The sequence below is a fragment of the Canis aureus genome, chromosome 16 (genome assembly GCF_053574225.1).
Source record: "Canis aureus isolate CA01 chromosome 16, VMU_Caureus_v.1.0, whole genome shotgun sequence".
NCBI lineage: Eukaryota > Metazoa > Chordata > Mammalia > Carnivora > Canidae > Canis > Canis aureus.
This window is the reverse complement of record NC_135626.1, coordinates 13600374-13618724: the sequence shown is the minus strand read 5'-3', so window position 1 is coordinate 13618724 and position 18351 is coordinate 13600374. Positions and strand designations below refer to the sequence as shown.

At 45.0% G+C, this 18351-nt stretch overlaps 2 protein-coding genes and 1 non-coding gene across 5 annotated transcripts in view; 2 read left to right on the top strand and 1 right to left on the bottom strand.

Moving 5' to 3' along the window:
• ITGAE (integrin subunit alpha E) overlaps positions 1-18351 on the bottom strand; it is a 66761-nt gene that overhangs the window by 4075 nt on the left and 44335 nt on the right. For 2 of the 3 annotated variants that reach the window (XM_077851643.1, XM_077851642.1), the window contains exons 20-30: positions 17875-17948; positions 14378-14510; positions 11988-12086; positions 11372-11451; positions 10587-10661; positions 10043-10106; positions 9853-9960; positions 6466-6522; positions 6124-6219; positions 4874-4969; positions 345-449 (exon numbers count right to left, since the gene is read on the bottom strand). In XM_077851643.1, coding sequence (XP_077707769.1) covers positions 345-449; positions 4874-4969; positions 6124-6219; positions 6466-6522; positions 9853-9960; positions 10043-10106; positions 10587-10661; positions 11372-11451; positions 11988-12086; positions 14378-14510; positions 17875-17948 — 987 coding nt within the window. The remainder of the gene's footprint in view (positions 1-344; positions 450-4873; positions 4970-6123; positions 6220-6465; positions 6523-9852; positions 9961-10042; positions 10107-10586; positions 10662-11371; positions 11452-11987; positions 12087-14377; positions 14511-17874; positions 17949-18351) is intronic. The other variant, XM_077851644.1, reaches the window with a different exon arrangement.
• On the top strand, positions 4207-4354 carry LOC144287253 (U4 spliceosomal RNA). The gene has a single exon (XR_013355103.1). It is a non-coding gene; the product is annotated as a U4 spliceosomal RNA (small nuclear RNA).
• On the top strand, positions 6685-9227 carry HASPIN (histone H3 associated protein kinase). The gene has a single exon (XM_077851645.1). It carries the CDS (start codon positions 6720-6722, stop codon positions 9063-9065), a length of 2346 nt encoding a protein of 781 aa, XP_077707771.1. The 5' UTR covers positions 6685-6719; the 3' UTR covers positions 9066-9227.

Genomic DNA, 18351 nt, shown 5'->3' with positions numbered 1-18351 from the left:
AAATCTTAAAAAAAAAAAAAGGGGGATCCCTGGGTGGCGCAGCGGTTTGGCGCCTGCCTTTGGCCCAGGACGCAATCCTGGAGACCCAGGATCGAATCCCACGTCGGGCTCCCGGTGCATGGAGCCTGCTTCTCTCTCTGCCTGTGTCTCTGCCTCTCTCTCTCTCTCTCTCTCTCTCTCTGTGACTATCATAAATAAATAAAAATTAAAAAAAAAAAAAAAAAAAAAGGAAAAGGAAAGCAAAGGATTTAAATAGGAGAATGAAAAAAAAAATAGGAGAATGATCATCACCTCCGTTTTAGGAAAATCTTTCTGTACTATTATTTCACAAGTGTAGAACTGACCTCGAATAGGATGACTGTGATCATAATCAAAGCCAAAAGGCCACCAACAACGCTTCCAATGATGACAGGTAAATAATACTTCTCTTTCAGGAAGATGACAGTGATCTGGAACAAGACAAAGAGATCATCCAATATGTCTGCTAAAGCAGATGAAAAAACAATTCTACATGTTATTGTAAGGAGCAAAATATGAAAACTTGGCAACATTCTGTATATTGACCAAGGCCGATGACAATAAAGAGGTAAGCTAAATGTCTCCTGATGCGGCATCTAAAATTATCTAATGAGACTTTCAGTTTCTGGTCCCACATGTAGAGTGCATGGTAAGCACCACCCTGTACTAACAAGTAAAAAGCTAAACAGACTGAAAAATCAACAACTCTTCTTGACTTCCTAAGAAGGAAGGACATTTGGCAAACTGCTGCCCCCAAGACTGGTGAGACAGATAGATAAATACAGGGAGTAGAGGCTTCCCAGTGCTGGGGTAAGAAAACCTGATCTGTAACTGATGAATTACAAGCAGCTCAGTACTGACAACTTTCAAGAGTTAAAAACCCAAGGGAACCCAGTCATAAAGGAGCCCCCAACACTAGAGTATTTTCCTCCAGGAGCTTTACTAGGTTCCTACAGTAAATACTGGAAAAAATCCCTTTGTGCTTCTGGGAAGAGGAGAAGAAAAGGAACCATTCTGAAATAGCCAGAGCACTCTGTTTGGCCTACCCTCCAGGGAAACTAGTTAATGGAGCCTAACCTGCTAAGTAAGGTATTACCAGAGCCTAACTGAGCTGGGATAAGAGAAATACCCAGTTCAAGCCCACTCTAGATATATTGTCCCACCTAAGGGGGTTGAAAAACAAATGAGAAACACTTGTGAAGTTCACAGCCCAGAGGCATAGGATCACTAAGAGACTGAAACCTTATCATAGGATGGTAGAGCACTTCCCTTCCCCAAACCTCACCACATTAGTAAAGACCTATTTACAGCAGTTCCTTTTACCTAGTACATCATGTCCAGCTATCAGGAAAAAATTACCAGGAAAAAAAATTATAAAACATACCAAAAGACAAAAAACACAATTTGAAGACACAAAACAAGCATCAGAACCAGAAATGGAAAGGACGTTTGAATTATCATACCTGGAATTTAAAACAACTATGATTAACATGGTAAGGGCTTTAATGGGTAAAGTAGACAGCATGCAAGAACAAAGACAAAGAATAGATAGGTAACGTAAGCAGAAAGATGAAAATCCCAGGAAAGAACCAAAAAGAAATGCTAGAGATTAAAAACAAAACAAAACAAAACAAAAAAAAACACCGCACTGTAACAGAAATGAAGAATGCCTTTGATGGGCTCATTAGTAGACTGGTCATGGCTAAAGAATCTCTGAGCTAGATATACCAAAAGAATCCTTGAATATAATAAGACTTCTGGTCCACAGTACACTATTAGAAAAGTTTTTGGGGAATCAAAGTTATACATGGATTTTTGACTATGTGGGGAGGTGGAACCCCTAAATCCTCATGTTCAAGAGTCAACAGTACTTATAGCATTCTTCTATTAGAAGCCATCCCAGCATTGTTGTCTAAAGGCTGTCTCAATTTCAAGAGCCTAAGCTCTCTTCTCACTAGCAGGACTCAGCTGGAAAGCTCAGAGGACACTGCTTCCCAAGTAAGACCCACTTATGGCCCTCCCAAGTTGTGTTCTGCATACAGACCATGGCCAGAGCTTCTCAAGAGTCAGGTGGGGCCAGAGGGCCACCAAGACTTCTCTGCCCAAAACACTGAGGTCTTTTCACACATGTGCTTAAGCACCAAGGTCAGAGGGCTTTGGAGATAATTTCTGTATAGATTGGAAAGCTGGACAAATTTACCTTTAAGGGTTTTTTGGGGTTTTTTTTTTGTTTGTTTGTTTGTTTTTGAGAGATAGTGAGCAAGCACGCGAACATGGGGAGGAAGAGGGAATCTCCAGGAAGAGGGAATCTCCACTCTGTGCTAAGCAGAGACTGTTGCAGGCTTGATCCCTTGACCCCAAGATCATGACCTAAGCTGAAACCAAGAGCTGGACGCTCAACCAACTGAGCCACCCAGGCACCCCTAAACAAATTTACCTTTAAGGTCTCTTCCAATTAAGTAATAAATGTCAGTTACTTCCTATAGTTGACCTTCCAGGCAACTATTTGATTTAATTATTTTGAATAGAAGTAAGTTCTGGGCCTTGAGAAAGGAGGGAGCAAAGCAACAGAGGAGGAGGAACAACATGAAGAGAGCAGGTTTTTCTTCTATGGAAGAGTGAAGTAGAGGATTGCAGGGGGGAAGGACTTGAGAATCTGGGTTTAGGAAAATAATGTAAGGAAGTCTCAAGGTCACAGTGGTGTAATAGGACAGTTTCGAGTAGAAGAAACGCTATTCTTTCTCAAAGCCTCTTCCTTTTCCTCTTCTAAATCCACAGGCTGCAGAACTGCCCCCAAGCTACCCTAGTAAGGTGAAGAGAGCAGGAACCAGGATACTACTGCTTGTACTCAAATACTGATGGTGGCCTACCCAGCAATTATCCTCTCCTTGTAATTTTCATTCAGAAATCATGACTGGTCTAAGCTAATCATGACAGAGCTATTCCTCTTTGCCAGTGACTTGCATGAGATCTAGTTCTAACTGGAAAGATGTAAAGAGCTGCTGGGAGTTTTTAGGAAAATTTCCCTCCCTAAAAGAAGGCACACTTAGAAAAAATCCTTTTGCTACCTATCTCTTGCTCCCTATTTGTATCCTGCCACATGAAAACACAGCACTGGGAGAGATGGCATCTCTGTACTGGCCACAAGGGAAGGTGGCACCAACACATTGTAAGGCACAACATTCAGAGGAGCCAGGCTGTTGACCAGACAAACAATAGATGCCTTTATGGTATATTAGTGGGAGTTTCCCTTCATGCAGATGAAATGGATACATGGCTATTTATACTCAGGTTCATTCTACCTTAGTTGTTTCTGTTTTTTTTTTTTTTTTAATTTTTATTTATTTATGATAGTCACAGAGAGAGAGAGAGAGGCAGAGACACAGGCAGAGGGAGAAGCAGGCTCCATGCACCGGGAGCCTGACGTGGGACTCGATCCCGGGTCTCCAGGATCGCGCTCTGGGCCAAAGGCAGGCGCTAAACCACTGCGCCACCCAGGGATCCCCTCTACCTTAGTTGTTTATTGTCAGGAACAACTTAATACTTTGCATAGGGTATTGAATTTATTAAAGAAAGGAAAATCATTATGGGGAAATCTATGTACAGAAATAAAAATATCAATAACAAGGGGAAATAAATTATTTACAGATGTGTATATATAAGAAACTTAACTATAATACTCTTTGAGAAGAGGGAGCTGGAGGCATGGGAAAGGGGGTAATGAGGAACCATTTACTTTTCATTTAATATTTTTCTGTAAGGCTTGGATTTTCTTGCTCTTCTATTTTTTTTTTTTTTTTAAATCTGGGCAGTGGGATATGGAGCACTTCTCTTTCCTCCATATAATTTTCTGTATTAGAAATACTTAAAAACAAAAGGAAACATTATATCTGACATGTCTGAAGAACTATTTCTTTCTCTTCTCAAAGGAAACAGTGCACCTAATATTTAGCAATCCAGTCTCACTCTCAACATTCCCTCCAGTAATGATCATGCCTGATTAAAGAGCCCACAGATGTATTCTCTCTCAAGTCATTGCTGCTGGCAGCTGCAACTTAAACACATCTAGGTTAAGTGTCAATGGGATCATTTAGCCCATAGATCACAGACATCAGTTTGACTTGTGGTCACGCTTTTTGGAAAAGAAATCCCAAGGGTTCTAATATTTAGTTTAAAATTTATAAATGAAGCTTTGCACAGTGGCAGTATCATGGCCAATGAGGTTTAACCGAGGCACGATTATTGCTAATTAAAATTTATAAATGAATTATACACTGAGTAACTGGAAAATACTATAAATACTGATACTATACACTAGGAAGACATTCAATGTATACAAAAAAAATTATTTCTCACTTGGCAAATTTTGAAAATACATTTTTTTAAAGACTTCATTTATTCATGAGAGAGAGAGACACACACACACACACAGAAAGAGAGAGAGAGAGAGAGAGAGAGAGGCAGAGACACAAGCAGAGGGAGAAGCAGGCTCCATGCACGGAGCACGACCTGGGACTCGATCCCGGGGTTCCAGGATCACACCCTGGGCTGCAGGCGGCGCTAAACCACTGCGCCACCAGGCTACCCTGAAAATACATTTTCAAATCAAAGTATACATACCTGTTGATTTCAGCCTAGTTATTTCAGCTTAGGCCTCTTATTCAACTGCCATTCTAAAGATGGAAAACCTGAGGCAGAAGCTAATTAATTCAAGATCACCGAGGCAGCTGGTGGCAGACTCAAGATCAGAGGCAATAGGACTGAAAAGAGGAAGAGTGCCTGTATAGGGGCTCTAAGGCTAGGCACAGTTTCTCCAGGACACTGCCCAGAAAACCAGAATATAGCCAGGGATTACCTTAGTTCTGTGATTCTCTGCATTCAGCCCCTCATATAGAGATTTGTTGAAAGATATTTCACCAAGGATCTGCAGTTCAGATACATCTCTCAGTAACTAGAAAATGGAGGGTAGATAAAATACATTTTAGACATGGGCTTATTGTTTTCGGACAGCATCATTTTCTTTAAACATGTTCTTTCTCCAGTATCCATTTGACAACCACAAAGTTACCAAAGCAAGAAACCTGCAGTCATTCCCAATTTCTTTTCTTTTACACTTTACCTCTCACATCACAGCCCCACTCACCAGCCCCAAATCATTCTTGACGATTCTTTTTTTTCTTTCTCGCATCTGTCCCTTTTCTTCATCCCTCATTGCTACTTCTGCAGTTCAGATCTCATCATTCTCATGTGGGTCACTAAAACTTGATCCTAGTGCCCATTTTAGACTGAGTGATCAGGGAATGCCTCTCTAAGAAGGTAACATCTGAGCTAAATATAAGAAGCCACACACATGAAGATACAGGGGAAGAACAGCGTCATGCAGAAGGGACAGCAAGTACAAAGAGCCTGTGGCCAGGATAATACTGATAATAGTAATAACAGAAAGGACAGAATAGCTAGAGTGTAAGAAGTGGGAAAGAGGAGAGCACTTGAAGATAAAGCGGAAGCGGCAGAGACAAGATCACGCAATGCCTTGCAGGCCATTGAAAAAGTATGTGTTTTACTCTAGGTGTATTCAAATATCACTTTTCTTTTCAGAGGCATGGCACACTATTTACTTTAAAAATAGCTGTTATGTGAAGAAAAGATTTGCAAAGAGCATGGCAGGAACAAAGACAGGAGGAAAAGACTGCAGCAGCCTGGGGAAAAGGTGGTGGCCTGAACTACAACAGCAGCAGCGGAGATGGAGAGAAGTGAATGGGCTTGGAACACATTTTGGAGGTGGAATGACAGCGCTTGTTCCTGGAACAGATATGGGGATGCAGGAAAGGAAGGAGTCACAAATACTGCCTAAGGTAAGTAAGTACAGTAAGTTACCCTAGCGAATTACCCCGAGTAATTTGAGTCAAGAACAGATTGGGGCAGGGCAGCCCCGGGTCGCTCGCGGTTTAGCGCCGCCTTCAGCCCAGGACGTGATCCTGGAGGCTCGGGATCGAGTCCCACGTCGGGCTCCCTGCATGGAGCCTGCTTCTCCCTCTGCCTGTGTCTCTGCCTCTCTCTCTCTCTGTGTGTCATGAATAAGTAAATAAATAAAAAATAAAATACCTGCCGAGATGGATTCAAGGTCAGCTCTGCAGCCACCGTTATGTCTTCTCTGTTTGAGGAGATGGTACAGTTCACTGAATGCCACTTTTCCACACGCTGAAAAGGAAAGTCTGGTTACAGGGAGCACAGTCCCTTTCTGGGTGGAAAAGCTGAAAGCTTAGCACTTGGCAGCCGGGGCCCGTTAAGGTCCCCCCGGAGAGAGGGCGTGCACGCCTCAGCGCCCGCCCTGGCTCCAGCAACCCGGACGGTCCGCAGCTCCCGGACTCGGAGGGCCGGCTGGGGGCGCCTGAGGCCGGCCTGCACCTCCTCCCTCCCGCAGCCTCCCAGGACGGCCGCGCTCACCTGGGCACGATCGCTCCCACACACGTCCTCCTGCCCCTGCCTGCACACAGTGTGGGCCTGAAACGAGAGCCAAGCCAAGCCGGGAGGAGGACGCAACGCTGCGAGCCCGCCAGCCGCGCTCCCCCAACGCCGCGAGCCGTCGTGACGCGCAGGCGCCAGGCCGGACGCTAGGACCCGGCAGCCGCGCCGGCCCGCCCGTCGGCCTTAAGGAAGTCTCGCGGTGTTTGCATTTGAACCTCGGGCGGGTACCGACCATGGCGGCCTCGGCGCCGCTACCCGGGAATCGGCTCTTCCGAACGTACGGGAACGTGGGCGGCGGGAGGCCGCGGCGGGGGCCGGACCGGGCAGGGGCGCAGTGGTTCCCGCCGCAGGACCGGAAGCGTTTTTTCAGCAGCAGCAGCAGCAGCGACGCCAGCAGCGGCGGCCCCTCGGGGTCTGTAGCTTCCGACGATCCCGACGACCCTGACTTCCTCGGCCTTCCGGCGGGTCGGCGGCGGCGGCGCCCGGGCGGCAGAGCCTCCAGGGACCGGCCGAGTCTGATCGCGACCCCCCGACGCCTCAGGCTGCGAGCCCGGCCCCCGCAGAAGTGCAGCACCCCCTGCGGCCCGCTCGGCCCGCCGCCCTTCCCGAGCGACGACCCAGGCCGCCCCAGCCCGGACCTCAGTGCGTGCGGCCAGCCCGGCGACGGCGGCGAGCTGGGCACCAGTGCCTCCCTTTTCAGCAGTCCGGTCTCTCCCGGCCCCGGCCCCCCGGCCCCGGGAGACAGTGTCCTCTGCACCGGACCCTCCGCCTCCTTGGATGTGGCCTCTGAAGTCCCGGGCGGCTTGCACCTCCCAGCAGCTTCCCTGGACACACCACCCCTCCACGGCTTCCAGGAGGCAGCAGGAGGAGGCAGGTTCACCAGGTTGGCCCACCAAGCCCGTGCGAGCCTCAGGTCAGCTCTCTTTAATATTATGGACTTTGGAAACTCTGAAGATTCTGAGTTTGGAGCAGATGGGAGGAATATGAGGGGGTCTTGCTGTGAAAAGGAGCAGACAAGGGGGAGTCTGGAGAGGCCAGGTTTATCACGCATGGGTATGAAGAGGGCCACAGGCCACGACTCCTGTCAGGAGGTGAGGTCTCCAGGGGCTGCCCAGATGGACTGTGAGGAGGCTGACGGTTTCGGGAGCTGTATTGTATCTGGAGAAACCAACAGGCCTGAGAGAACCAGGCCTAGGCGAAAAAGGAAACTTGAGGAAACAGTAGAAACCTCCCTTATCCATTGCCACCAGTTTAAGAGCCAAAAGATGGAAAAAGACTCATTCCTCACACAGGACCTGACTCACTTACAAAACTCCTGCTCTTGGACCAAAGCCAGGGCTTCCTTCAGTCTCCACAAGAAGAAGATGGTGACTGCTGTGTCAGAAGTATGCAGCAGCCACACCATTGCCAGTTCTCTCTCTGGGTCCCTCATATCTGAATGTTTAAGCCCTCCTGTTATGATCAGAACAAATAGTGCTCTATCTCCTTGGCACTGCTCTTCCATGTACTTGCTAACCCCCTTAAAGACACTACACGTCACAGACAAAAAAGCATCTGACGCTGCAAAGGTTTATGGAGAGTGCAGTCAGGAAGGTCCTGTCCCCTTTAGCTATTGCCTTTCCACAGAAAAACTTGAGTGCTGTCAGAAGATTGGGGAAGGGGTGTTTGGTGAAGTGTTTCAAACAATTGTTAACCACACACCTGTTGCCCTAAAAATCATTGCTATTGAAGGACCAGATCTAGTCAATGGAGCCCATCAGAAAACTTTTGAGGAAATTCTGCCAGAGATCATCATCTCCAAAGAGTTGAGCCTCTTGTCTGATGAGGTATACAACCGTACAGAAGGCTTTATTGGTTTGAACTCCGTGCACTGTGTTCAAGGATCTTACCCTCCCTTGCTCCTCAGAGCCTGGGACCATTATAACTCAACTAAAGGGTCTGCAAATGACCGGCCTGACTTTTTTGAGGAGAACCAACTCTTCATTGTACTGGAATTTGAGTTTGGAGGGACTGAGTTAGAGCAAATGAGAACAAAGTTGTCCTCCATGGCTACCGCAAAGAGCATTCTACACCAGATCACTGCATCCCTCGCAGTGGCAGAGGCATCACTGCACTTTGAGCACCGAGACTTACATTGGGGGAACGTGCTCTTAAAGAAAACCAGCGTCAAAGAGCTCCGCTACACCCTCAATGGGAAGACAAGCACCATCCCCACCCATGGACTGCAAGTCAATATCATTGACTACACCCTGTCACGGTTGGAGCGGGATGGAATTGTGGTGTTCTGCGACATTTCCATGGATGAGGACCTATTTACAGGTGAAGGTGACTACCAGTTTGAGATCTACAGGCTAATGAGGAAGGAGAACAACAACTGCTGGGGTGAATATCATCCTTATAATAATGTGCTCTGGCTCCATTACCTCACAGATAAGATTCTGAAACAGATGACCTTCAAGATTAAATGTAACACCCCTGCCATGAAACAAATGAAGAGAAAGATCCAGCATTTCTATAGGACAATGCTGAACTTCAGCTCTGCCACTGACTTGCTTTACCAACACAGTCTCTTCAAGTAAGCTGGAGGTGCCCTACTGCCCAGACAGAGGGTACCGGTTTTAAAACCTCCGATGCTATTATTTTCAGTCTCCATTCCCAGAGCAAAGTGGAATTCCCATTCTGAATGTTTCTGGGAATTAACAAATGTTCTTTAAAAATAAACTATGCATGGGAACAAATAATTACAATTTATAAGCCTTCTTTTTGTCAACTGAGTCCATTCTATAAATGCCTTTCCATATATTCATTTTTTTACCTTGACATTTCATGTATCCTGAGCAAAAAGAAAAACAAAAAATTCAGGAAAGCCAAAGGCCTCAACTTTCATAGTGATCAGAACCTGTTGCTGTAGGTATCATAAGGGAAACATACTACAGATGGAGAGTCAGCTGAGGGCGAAGAGGCTATAGCAAACCAGAGACAGAGACAGACTGGAGGGAGGAAAGGAAGATGGTAAATTTATAGGGAGAAGTTCAAGAAATAGCTCCTGTTTATCAAGCTTATTTGCCAATCACAAAGAGAAGCAAAATTTATCAGTTTTTCAAAGGGCAAATGAATGTCTCCATGGGTATTAAGAAGGTTTGAATTTTTGCTAATTTTTCATCGAGGGAAGGAAAATAAGTGTTGCTTTAAGAGCTGAATGGTTGATATTTCTTGTGAAGATGATTTTGGCAATTTACTCCTAATGTGTTCCCAGGTTAACTAGACTTGGTTTTACTCCTTTTCTAGAACTCTGGTTTTATACCTTTGAGAATCCACAGTCACTCTGGAAAGATGTGATCATGATAAAGAAATATCCCCAAGTACCTGAATTTTTGTAAGGTTTCTCACTCTTATGAACTGGTGACCTTGTAATGTGATTGGAATGCAAATGTGCAGCTTGAATTCAGCTCCAAAGAGATTTTCCCCATGTATCTACAAAATAAAATCAGAGAGTGGGAATTCAGGTGTTGTTTTGCCAACTGTAACTTTGCAATAATAAGCATTAAATACTTACGCTGAAGAGGAATTCTTTATAGACAGAAAGCCCCTGGCTTGTGTTGATGTACATCACTGAAGGTCTGCAAATGAGAGGGTATTTGTTAGGCCTCAAGGGCCCCCTTCTTTCAAGTGAGCCTGAATGCTACCACCTGGGTACACTAGGACAGAGGGCTCTAGGTCCTTAAGAAGAGTCAAGGCTGAGTATCAAAATGTAAAGTGGTGATAGGGCAGTGTGGGTCAGGTGGAATACTTGGATTCTGTGCCTTTGGACTGGTTCTGTGTCTGGTTAGTAGTCTTCGGCGGCCTTTTCTCCTCCCTACTCAATCCCACAGCTCCTCTTGTCCGCTTGTTAGCATTATGTCAGTGATCTTTAGTATTGAGACCAGTTAGCCCTGCTCCTCCTTTGATCACTACCCAGAGGATTTCTAAGGACCCAACTGTTAGTGCCCCAGCAATCAGGAGCAGCCCAGGTTTTAAACAGGCTCCCATCAGCGCTAGGAATGTCCACATCCACCCTGACCACCTGAAGCTACAGATGTCAGCCCCTTGGAAGTACTTACTTGGGCAGAACTGCAATGAAGGCATGCTTGAATTGAAGGCTGATCTCTCTGACCAAAGACCTTCTTTCATTGAAACTAGGAAATAAGAGTGTCAGTTGACAGCATACCCACTTTGTATATAGCTGTTTATATACCTTGGCTTCTCAGGGTCAATGAGGGTCAGATAAGATGCTTGAAGATAAGTAATTAGAGTGCAGAAGATTTGCTAGAAGACCATACTTGGAGAAACACTGATTTTAAAAGGGTTTCTCAATCTTGAACAAGAATGACATTTTGGACCAGATAATATTTTGTGAGAGGCGGCCTTATACTGTACGATGTTTAGGAGCATTGCTGGCCTCTAGCCACTAGATACCAGAAGCCCTCATCCCACAAGTTGCAACCAAAAGTGTTTTCAGGCATTGCCCTCCAAGGGGCAGAGTCATCCCCATTTGAGAATCCTTCACCATTATACCCTTCCCCCCAATACACAGAAGCTTTGCAGATGAAAGAGCTTCTCCAGAGTTAAATGAACCAGATTTAGAACTTATGTTCAATTCTCATTTACCAGATCATACTGTAGTTTTGTTCTGTGTGTCAATAAAAGAACATTTTAAATATCTCTGAAAACAAGAAGGGAAAGCCAAGTCACTGCAGCAGCAGATTCTTTCTGTGGGTTCACTAAGGCCCTTCTTCCTGGGCAGCGATGGAGCTCTTGGAGCTATGGAGTTCTTACACATGCATGTGGAAGGGAGACTTCTTCCAGAGCCACAGCCTGGGCCTGCTGTGACACAGGCACTACTTACTTGGAGACAGCCACAGTGATGTTAGCTGTCCTCTCTGGAAAACCATTCTCCTCTAGCTGCCAAACTACTGAAAAGTTTCCCTATGAAAAAAAAAAAAGAGAAAGAAAAGGTCATTTGATTCTTCTCTATGCCACTCACAATTTAAAGTGCTTCCTACTAACTAAACAGACCTGGGAAACAATTCATAGGCCTCACATTTTTGTAGCACAGCATGAGCCTCACTATTATTCCACATGAGCCTCACAATGTCATTACAGAGTAAGGAGGGCAGACAGCATTATTCCCCTATTACAGTTGAGGAAACCACTTCAGAGCTTTACCACAGCACAGAGGTCATCAATGGCAGATGGGGGACTCACCTCAACTAGTAACTTTGGGCCTGCTGCTCCTCCTATACTACTCCCAGCTTCACACTGCTATATGGGGGTGAGCCAACAGTTTATGGCTATATCCCCGACCCCACCACTCCCTACTTTGAGAGCAAATTTGGCAGCTCTAAGCTCTGCTATGGATTTATTATGGTAAAGAGAAATGTGGAGACCACAACTAAGATTCAGTTGAGATGTAGGAGACACCACCTCCAAGTTAGCAAGAGTCAGCTAACCAAAACACTCACAGATGACCTCCTGAGAATAGGGTGACCAATCTTGCAGTTCATGACCAGCACAGAAGCATTGGGCTTAGGATCATCACACTGAATGTCTGGAGAAGGAGGCTGTTAACACAAAGAAGACACTATTCTTAAAGAGCAAGAAAGGGAGCAGTTTCCTCACACCAATTCAACAAACATTGACTGATTTTCTACATGCCAGACATCTGCCAGGAGCTTTGGGATGCAAATCAGACTTGGTCTCTGTCTTCCTCCCAAGCTGGGCAGGAAGAATCAGTAGTAGATGGTTGAGGAACTTTTAAATACAAGGCCTAAGGAGTGGTTCTGTGAAAGGTACAAGGAAAAACAATATTGAAAGAGGTGAAATCCAACAAGGAGGCATCTGTAAAGTCTTCATGGGGAAGGAGACATTTGACTGTACCAATGCAAACTTAACATACTGAGATGGGCTGGAAGGTAAGCATGAGCCCAACACTGCCACATAGCCTTTCTCAACCAGGGCTCCTCTCCTGGTCCACTGACTATGGAAAGGTGAATTCAGTGACAATTTTTTTAATTCTCCCAAGGGTAGCACAGCACTAGTTCCACTATAGAAGCCTATAATTTCATTATTTTCATATAATGAATTCTTGTTCTGTCCCTAGCCTAAGACCCTAGGGACAAACCTAGCTTGAAAAAGCCAGGCTGGGATGCCTGAGTGGCTCAGCGGTTAGGTGTCAGCCTTCAATTCAGGGAGTGTTCCCGGTCTGGGGTTTGAGTCCCGCATCAGGCTCCCGCGAGGAGCCTGCTTTTCCCTCTGCCTATGTCCCTGCCTCTCTCTCTGTGTGTGCCTCTCCTGAATAAATAAAAATAAAATCTTTAAAAAAAGAAAGAAAGAAAGAAAGAGAAAGAAAGAAAGAAAGAAAGAAAGAAAGAAAGAAAGAAAGAAAGAAAAGGCCAGATTTACTGACTCCTTACAATGAGGAAAACTGCACTGTGGTATGTATCACCAGACAAAAGCAAAGACAATTATTAAAGGATTCTGGGGAAGGTGGAGTTCAGGCGATAGAGAAGTAAAGCAGAGGGATCCCTGGGTGGCTCAGTGGGATTTAGCGCCTGCCTTTGGCCCAGGGCGTGATCCTGGAGTCCCGGGATCAAGTCCCATGTCGGGTTCCCTGCTTGGAGCCTGCTTCTCCCTCTGCCTGTGTCTCTGCATCTCTGTGTGTGTGTGTGTGTCTCATGAATAAATAAATAGAATCTTTATTTTTTTAAAGATTTATTTATTTATTTATTTATTTATTTATTTATGATAGACATAGAGAGAGAGAAGAGAGGCAGAGACACAGGCAGAGGGAGAAGCAGGTTCCATGCCAGGAGCCCAACACAGGACTCAATCCTGGGACTCCAGGATCACGCCCTGGGGCAAAGGCAGGCATTAAACCGCTGAGCCACCCAGGGATTCCCCTGAATAAGATCTTTAAAAAAAGAAAAGTAAAGCAGAGTTTTGATGGGCTCAAAGTAAAGCAAGGTTTTGTGTGTAAAAGGGTCAATCAGCATCAGGTCTGGACCCAGGGATTCATTTCACTGGGAAACTCTTAGGGTGGATTTGTAAAGTTGTGTCCAGAAGTGTGTTATCTGAAGATCTGCATCTCAGATGGAAAACGAGACTACTTCTCTTCCAAGTGACTTAATATTCTCCAGTCAAGTGAGATAGTTTCATAATTACAGACAGAACTTCAAGCAGCAGAGTTTTCTGATTGCCTATGATTTTAGAGAATATTTCTCAGTGTTACAATACTTCACAGCTGTAGGATGCCCTTGGGAGAAACACTGTTTCCTGTTATCTTGCAGCTGGCTTTGGGTCTGTGACCCCAGGCTAATGAGTAGCAGGGCAGACTACTTTCCCAGTGCAGGCTCTTGTTTTAGAAATTCTTTCCATCTCAGAACCCTGGTTAAGAAAGGGTGCAGGCAAGAAGCAGTGACGGCAGAACAGCAGCACTGAAGATTCTGTAGGCAGAGAATAGTGTGACTGGGCTCACAGCACAGCATGCAGTTGGATTGGAGGGGATTCATCTCATCAATAATCATTTATTGGATGGACCAGGATGAGACTGGAGGCAGAGAGACCAGTTAGGAGGTTGCCATAAAAAAAAAAAAAAAAAAAAAAAGCAGGTGGGAAGCCCGGGTGGCTCAGTGGTTTGGTGCTGCCTTCAGCCCAGGGTGTGATCCTGGAGTCTCGGGATTGAGACCCACATCGGGCTCCCTGCATGGAGCCTACTTCTCCTCTGCCTCTGCCTCTGTGTGTGTGTGTGTGTGTCTCTTATGAATAAATAAATAAAATCTTAAAAAAAAAAAAAGAAGGTATACAGGGGGGAAAGCCATGAGTGGCATGTTTCCAAAACTGCCATCATAGTTACCTTGTGTATCCTCTTAAACTGTAGGTTTCTGGGGTAACTCAAATCCATGCTCGTCATGTAGGAATCTTCCCCAGAGTTAGTTAGGTTAATGTTCATAGTCAGCTCCTTTGTGAGACCCACCACCAATTCCTGCCTGCACAGTGTAGGCAAATAGATACATGTTACCAGTTTATTTAATCTGTAAAAACTTCAATACAGTACAATAGCACATTCTTAACTAACTCCTTAAATTGCCTAAAGGATACATTTAGCCTAGATTTTCTTCCCCTCAACATAAGCAAATGCCTGGACTGCCACACCCACCTCAGTTGCTGTATGAGATGATAATGGCTACCATTTATTTGGTGCTTACTATATGGTAGGGACTGTGCTAAATGAAATCCTTCACATCCTCAATTAATCCTCATAATAATCCTATAAAATAGTATGGTTACTCTCCATTTCATAGAAAAGCAAACAGAAGCCAAGAGAATCTAACTCATTTGCCTAAGGTCTAGCAATCCCAAAAGAGGGTTGGGAAATTATATTTAAATCCTCTTTCTACTTCCAATTCAGTGCAACCCTAGGCAAGACACTTCATGAAACACAAATTCATACATTTTGCATATACTTATGGAGTACTTTCTCTGTGCCAGATACTTCTGCTCAATACTGAAGATTAGTGGTGCATGAGACAGGTACGGCCCCTACCCCTTTCTTGGCCTCAGCTCTCCCATCCACAAAATCATTCAGGCCCTTCCAATTTAAAGATTAGTTTAAAACAATCTATTCAGACTGGAGAAGAGAAGACTTGGAGGGTTTGTGAGAGCTTCCTTCAGTCCACAGAGGTGCTGTGGGGCCCCAGAGGATAATACTACTGTCCACAATTGAGCTTTACAGAAAAACATTAACAATACAAAGAAAATCTCCTAGTGGGCAGCCCCGGTGGCTGAGCGGTTTAGTGCCGCTTTCAGCCCAGGGCAGGATCCTGGAGACACGGGATCGAGTCCCGCGTCAGGCTCCCTGCGTGGAGCTTGCTTCTCCCTCTGCCTGTGTCTCTGCCTCTCTCTCTTTCTCCCCTCTGTGTGTTCTAGTGAATAAATAAATAAAATATTAAAAAAAAAAAGAAAGAAAAGAAAATCTCCTAGCCATCTGAACTGTTCAAAAACAGAATATGAAGCTCTGGGAAGCAATGTGACATGTGTTTTGTTGTTATATTGTTTTTGTTTTATCACAGCTGAGAAAAAGATAGAGGAGGAGGGGGTCGGGGACAGAGACAGCTGGAGCCTGCAGTGGAAATCCTGGGTAAGACAGTAGTGGTGGGGATACAGATAAGGGACTGAAGCCAAATATGGTAACAAGAGCAACAGAGAGAGGGGTCAAGGATGAAGGCTGAATTTTCATCTCAGATGACCAAGTGGTGCTATTCATGAGAGAGAACACTGGAAGAAGACCAGAGGGTGGCAGTCGACCAGACAAGTTCAGTCAAGGATATAATGAGAAGTACCTATGGCATAACAAGGTAGAGATGTTGAAACATCAATTGGATATACTGTTCTAGAGCCCAGGAGAGAGATCTGAGAGCCACTGGAATATTTCACAGGGATTCTTAACCTGAGGGCCATGGACAGTTTCAGAGGGCCCCAAATACAAACACATATTCACATGTGATCTTCTAGGGAGAAGGGTCTGTAGTTTTCCTTAGATTCTTTAGGAGTCTATATCCACAAAAAAGGTGGAAAACACTGAAATATTTAGATGCTAAAGACTAGACTCAATACTTTGGAAAAAGAAAAGACTGCTTTCTATTTACACTAGGGGGCAATGGAGGGCCAGTTGTGTGTGTTCTATATATCACAAGGAGTTGGCTGGGAAGGAAGTTCTTGGCTGTAATTAATTCCTGTTGGAAACAGCTGCATCTGTTTATTAGGCTGGATTCCAAAGCACTCAAAAATCTTCAATTGGATTCTTAGTAATTGAGATGAGCTAGGCCATCCAAAGTCCTACAAATGTCTATGAAAAGGCTTATCAGGACTCAGGCAACAGTGTTCTTGCCCACAGAGGCCAACTCTGGCCACCATGTTACGTATATAACACTAGTAGCTGGGGAGGGCATTTTAAGACCATCTCATGTCCAAGCCAAACTCCTTATCTCTTCCTCTCTACCCTGCCTTCCAAAATCATCCTTCTAAAGGCATCCTCAATTCAGTTCTTGGCAGTGCCATTGTTCTGGAGTTCAATGTGATCCAACAGAACTTTTACAGTAATGGAAATAGTCTATATCTGTGCTATATGTGAGTGTTGAGTACTTGAATGTGCTTAGATCAACTGAGGAACTAAATTTTTAATTTACTTAATTTTAATTAAATAGCCAAATGTGACTAGTAGCTACTGTACTGGGCAGCAAAATTCTAGATGCTCAGGATGAAATGATGGAAGCCACCTTAGACCCTTCTCTTTCACTCCCCACATCTAATCAGTCATCAAATCCTGTGGGCTCTAATTTCAAAATAGAACTACCTTCAACTGCTACCACTGTGGCCCAAGTCATCATCACTTCTCACCTGAGTTATTATAATAGGTCCTTACTATCTCCCTGCTTACATCTTTGCTCTTGCAGTCTACAACACAGCAGCAAGAACAAGCCTGTTAAAATGCAAGATCCTGTCATTCCTCTAGCTTCCTAGTTCACAGTAAAAGCCCTGAAGCAGGGCCTCAGAAGCCCCGAATAACTGTTCTTCCTGCCCTGACATTACCTCTCCCCCTTCCTTATTCTATTGCAACCACACTGGTATCCTGGCCGTCCCTCCACCTCCAACTATGCTCCCAGATCAGGGCATTTGCAGTTGCTCTTCCTGCAGACACTCATATAGTTCATTCCTCAACCTCTTCCTTTGTGCACCAAAACACCACCTCAGTGAGCCCTTTATTGACCATTCGAAAACTGCAACCCACCCCTACCCAGCACTTTCTCCCACCTTCCCTGCCTTTTCTTCATAATACATCTCATCAACATAAAATTTACCTATTATCTTCTCCTCCTAAAATACCAAATGGCAAGAATTTTAGTCTGTATTGTTTGCTGATGTATCTCCAGCATCCAGTATAGAGTGCTTGGCACAGAGGAGATGCTCCATAAATATTTAATGAATTACTTAGGTAATTTGGTTAAGAGGTGAGCCAAGGAAGAGGCTACTCTAACTGAGGTAGTCCTAGGAGCAAGAAACACTGCATTATGAAAACAGAATTATCCAGAGTGTCAAGAGACCTGGGTTTAAGTCCACCAAATGACCACTGTGACCCCACAGTCCCTCAACTATTGGGTCTGTTCCCTAATCTATAGAACAGGAATACAAATCTCTTGCCTCCCTCATGGTGTGGCTGAGGACCCAATGAGAAAATAAATGCAAAGCCCTTTGTGGGCCACAAGGAAAAGTCAATTGTGATGAGGGGTTTGCCCAGGTAAGCCTCCAGGAAGAAGTTAATTGCAGAAACTCTGATGACTAGATCCAACTCACTGAGAGATAGTGATGGCCATCTGAAACTCAGCAACACAAAAAAACTTATTCTTGCAGGCCTTCTCATAGGGCAGCTGTAACCAAACAGAGAGAAGCAGGGGTCAGCCCAGGGATACCACCATCGCCATCCCCAGTAGCTTTGCCTCGTGATCTTCTCCTTAGGACACACCTCTTCTTCCTTACACTCTGAGAAGTACAGGTACGAGCAAGTGAAGTCTGATAGGCTGGGGTTGTGCCCATATGGCCAAGAGAGCTGTGACTGTGACATTCCTTGACCTGTAGGGGATAGGGAGTGTGCTTGGTCTTACAACACAGTACACCATGACTCAGGCCTCTGGCCAAGGCAAAAAATGGAGTGACCTTCATGGAATGGTGGGGGTGACTGTCACATTTATATCGCGTGAATTAAGCTGCAAGGCTCACAACATACTCCTTTAAACATTTTGGGGAGGAAAACCTAAGTGAATAAAAGCTTCC

Bases quoted from the DNA above. Each gene is read 5' to 3' on its own strand.
- HASPIN (XM_077851645.1), top strand. From the start codon at position 6,720: ATGGCGGCCTCGGCGCCGCTACCCGGGAATCGGCTCTTCCGAACGTAC.